At 31.2% G+C, this 4,296-nt stretch overlaps 1 protein-coding gene across 1 annotated transcript; it reads right to left on the reverse strand.

Annotated features, from left to right (window-relative positions):
• Positions 1–1,123: 1,123 nt before the first annotated feature.
• Positions 1,124–3,591, reverse strand: LOC124535014. The gene is made up of 5 exons (XM_047111034.1): positions 3,462–3,591; positions 3,034–3,153; positions 2,247–2,438; positions 1,909–2,065; positions 1,124–1,340 (listed from the first exon to the last, which is right to left on the reverse strand). The coding sequence occupies exons 1-5, from the start codon at positions 3,555–3,557 to the stop codon at positions 1,288–1,290; spliced, it is 618 nt and encodes a 205-aa protein (XP_046966990.1). The 5' UTR covers positions 3,558–3,591; the 3' UTR covers positions 1,124–1,287.
• Between the last annotated feature and the right edge of the window lie 705 nt (positions 3,592–4,296).

The following is a 4,296-nucleotide window of genomic DNA, read 5'->3' on the forward strand; positions in this document are numbered from 1 at the left end:
TTTTTGTGTCTGTGAGAAGTCAGGGGGTCAGGCGTCTGTACTATCCGGGTCTTTTCAGCGTTGTTTCTATACACGCAGATAATATACCGTCAAATAGCGACCACACCAACTAATCTTTATATGTTCAACACAAACATACAAAATATACGTAAAATAAAATAAAATAGTAGGCAGTATATTAACTCTATAGATTACCATTTAAATTAACTATAATTATTTATTTATAAAAATTATAAAGCACCATTTGATTCCATACAAATAGCCAATACATAAAATATATATTAAATGGTGACAAAATTTTACGCACATAGCATATATATACTTGTAGTTCGTAATGTGGTACGTACCATGCCCGTAAAAATAATAATAAACGAGGCACATTTTAAATTTCTCGTACACCAACAAAATCTCTCCGCTTTCGGTAAACATTTGAATAATCCCATCGAAGTGTCAGTATATTATTGCACTTAAAACATTAAACTAAATTTAAGGTCCTATAAAATATTGCAATTACAGTTTCGTGTATAAAATATTTTTATTTACTTTTTATTTTCCACGTAACGATGTCTTATACAAATATAACATTACATTTTTGCATATTGATACCTACTTGACAGAATGCACAGATTCAAAAAGATTTTTTTTTATAACTAGGCTTCGAATACACATGCCATAATAGAATAAGAACACATATGCACTAAGAATTATAACCTACTTTAAAGTATTTGAAATGTTGATTAAAGTAAATTCACGAGTCGTTAGATTTGTTGATTGATTTCAACCAAAGATTGTGGATTCAAAACCGGGTTAATACTATTGATTCTTATGATTTCATGATTCAATAGTTGTTGATTATTAAACTCGGTTTCGTAAAGGTAAACCTCATACGGAAACCTACACTTTTGGAACGATAGTTCACCAACCCGTTCATAAAGGAACATGGTGGAAGAATCTCCAATCCTCAAAAAAGAGAGGTATTAGAATAGTAGTGGTATTAATAGTTACTATTATTAAATTTTAACTGGTCAATGGTATTTAATGACCTTAGACAAGAGAGTTTAGTAAGTACCTAGTTGGAATTAGTAGTAGTTGTAGTAATATTTAATTGTCAATAAAACAAAAATAAAAAATAAATAATTTATTAATAAAAAAAGAATATAAAAAAAAATCGTACGTAGTATAAGGATAACACAGGCTTACTGTACGTATCTATAATGATTTTAACATAACACTTTCCACTGTTGACTTTTCGTTTTAATTTTTCGAGCGAACCTTTTATAATGGCCCTCAAGAAGTCCTTTGTCTGTAGGAATACACCACTATTAAAAAGTAGATCCAAACTGAAAATTGAAATATATAATAGTTACGTCATGAATATATACCCAAAGCAGACGGAAGTGGCGGATGTTATGTATCCATATATACTGATCATCGTATACGATATGAACTTATACAATCTGACGAATACCGAGGCAGTCGGTGGAGAAAGTTGATAGTATGAGTTTATGACAAGAATTAAATATAGCCGTATTAGGAACACTGAAAAATAAAATCTTAAATTCATTTTATCTTGATTATTCAGTGTTTTTTTTGTCATTGCATGAGACTCGAATATGACTACACTTAAATGAATAACATTAATTATTTAATTTAATTTCCGAGTAAAGGACATTTTCAATTAAATTAATTAAAAGATAAGATGATTTATGCTTAAACGATGAACTCACATAGATAGATAGATACATATACCTAAGTGAAATCAAATCGAATTCGGGACCAATCACTACACCCATCTACGATTATTTTAATTAATGTATCTCATCTGTATATGCAATTTAATATATTAAAAATTATTTCCGTGTAAGATAAGAAACAAAACATTAAAATTGTTTTAATTGCAAAGCTTACTTGTTAAATCGACACCCGCGAAAAAGAACTCGTAAACTGGGAAACCACTGCCGACATAAACACATGCTGAGACATACAACATGCCGTATACGAATGAGAGCAACACTGCAGTTAGGCCTGCTAGTATAAAAATTAAAGCTGCATCTTTGTCAGGACCCTGTAATTGTCAAATCTTTAATAAAAGAAAATTGCGAAGCACATCTACATATGTATTTTAAAGGTAATAAATTATACAACAAGTTGCATTTCTTTGCTTTATTTTATAGGCTAAATAACATCAGCGGCTGAAGATAAGATTGTAATAGAAAGAGCTTAAGTATGTCAGAACTAAATCTTACTTTGAACATTTTGACAATGAAATTAACGCCGCTGAAGAGGAAGGTAGCATCTGCCAAAAGCACTATCCAGCCACTATATCTTATAAACTTAACAAAGTTAGTCTTCCTTCTGTCCAGGCCCGACTCGTCTGTTGCATTGCGTGATAGGCATGAAGGTCCAAGGCCGGCATTCGCCCCAAAGCCGAAACTAAGCTGAAACATAATTTACATTTTTATCAATTAAAATAGTCTTAAAAGTGACCTTTTAATATTTTCTTCTAAATCTTGAATCTATCCAAATATAATAATGTGAAAGTAACTCTTTCTGTTATCTGTCGCTACCAATAACCAATGGATCGATTTTCGTGAAATTTGTGATGAAGCAAACTTGAACTCCAAGGACACAGGCTGCTATTTTGCCTAACACATGACAACCAGTGTCTAAAACGCGAACGAAGCCGTGGGTAACAACTAGTAATTTATATAAGATTTTAAATTAACATGGTTATTTTTATTATTAATTTTATTCATTTCGGGATATTTACGAGACATTCACGAGATCGTGAACAAGACATTCGTAGATAATGTCGAAATATCGAGCTCCACCGAACAAAAATAAAAAAACCTGGTAAATATCCCGAAATGAATAACTTTCATAACTAGTAATTTATATAATTTAAATCATATAAAGATATTGCAATCGATTTCATGCCAGTGATACATGGATCTTTTCATACCCTGAAATCGACTTTATCGAAATTTCAGTAGCTTGTAGGTCTTAGGGTTATTGATGATTCAGTGTACTTACTGCATTACTAAAATTAATGTCCACAACATCAGGTTGAGATGAGTTCGTTTTAACAACGCACGTTACTCGAATAATGTAAGCATGTCGTATAATCGCCCAAGATACTAATGGACTGGTTACCTGAAAATTTAAGTCATGTTATCATTTTAATAAGAGCATGGAAAGGTAAATAAGCAACTAAATTAGTAATTATTGCATGACTTTATAAATTATAATCTATGAAAGCGGAAAAATAGTTAGACAAAATAATATCTCTTCGTTCGTCGTTCGTTCTTTGACTGGTGTATCTGCTGCATAATGTTTGTATAGTTATGCATGCATGGTACCGGAGTCGATACGTAGCTAAAGACTAAACGAAAATTTTCACAGATATTGTGAAAGGGACCTAAACTTGCTTAATAGTCGGTAGTGAATAATTTTATACTAACTACACTAATAACTGCTATGATAGCTGCAGCGGTTTTGAGATCTGTCACACACCCACAGCATTTCTCCACTTTAGGTATTCTATCTAAAATTGCCATTTTATCAAGATAATAAAATAATTTTCTATGATAATAAAATATGAGAAATCGAAAAGTTTGAATGACAGTGTGACAAGACATCACAGATAAAAAGTCAAAAATTTAGTCTGTGACGCAATGTCCGAAATATTATTTTTCTAGTTTTAAACCATAGAGCAGTCCAATCGTATTAAATCAAATTCTGTTTTCAATATAGAAACATTACATCAAGTTATTGTTTGTCAAACAATACTACCTTAACTGAGATGAACCGGCGAAAAAAACTCAGAGGACTTTTTTAAATTTGTCATTGTTCGGAAATATTAGCACGAGATGTTTCATTCCCAAGGTGTTAAATTAATCATGAACTATTAAATTGCCCAATAATAATCTAACAGGTATTTGAATCTGAGATCCAGTTGTAAAACCTAATACATTACCCCACAAGAGTTACTGACTGTCCAATCAAGAACATGAGTAGAGGTTGTACCGACGCTAAGAGTGTCAAATTTTCTTAAAATTAATAATAATATATGTTCGTAAAGAAAACATTACACACTTTAGTATATTGTGAAGCGACAGTTACTATTTTGTTTTTTTTTTTTTACTTTTATTATGCTACAATGATTTTAAGCGCCTAGGTTATAGAATGCACGAATAGACCTTTCGGCATCAGAAATACATCAGAAATACACAAATACAGAAATACATACAATTTAGATAGGGGCTGCGTTACTCCAAAATATTATAGCGTAAGACA

The sequence above is a fragment of the Vanessa cardui genome, chromosome 14 (genome assembly GCF_905220365.1).
Source record: "Vanessa cardui chromosome 14, ilVanCard2.1, whole genome shotgun sequence".
NCBI lineage: Eukaryota > Metazoa > Arthropoda > Insecta > Lepidoptera > Nymphalidae > Vanessa > Vanessa cardui.

Coding starts and splice junctions, on each gene's coding strand:
- LOC124535014 (XM_047111034.1), bottom strand. CDS start 3,557: ATGGCAATTTTAGATAGAATACCTAAAGTGGAGAAATGCTGTGGGTGT. Junction 2,439..3,033: donor ACATTAATTTTAGTAATGCA/GTAAGTACACTG, acceptor ATTATGTTTCAG/CTTAGTTTCGGCTTTGGGGC. Junction 1,341..1,908: donor CGCGGGTGTCGATTTAACAA/GTAAGCTTTGCA, acceptor TTCAATTTTCAG/TTTGGATCTACTTTTTAATA.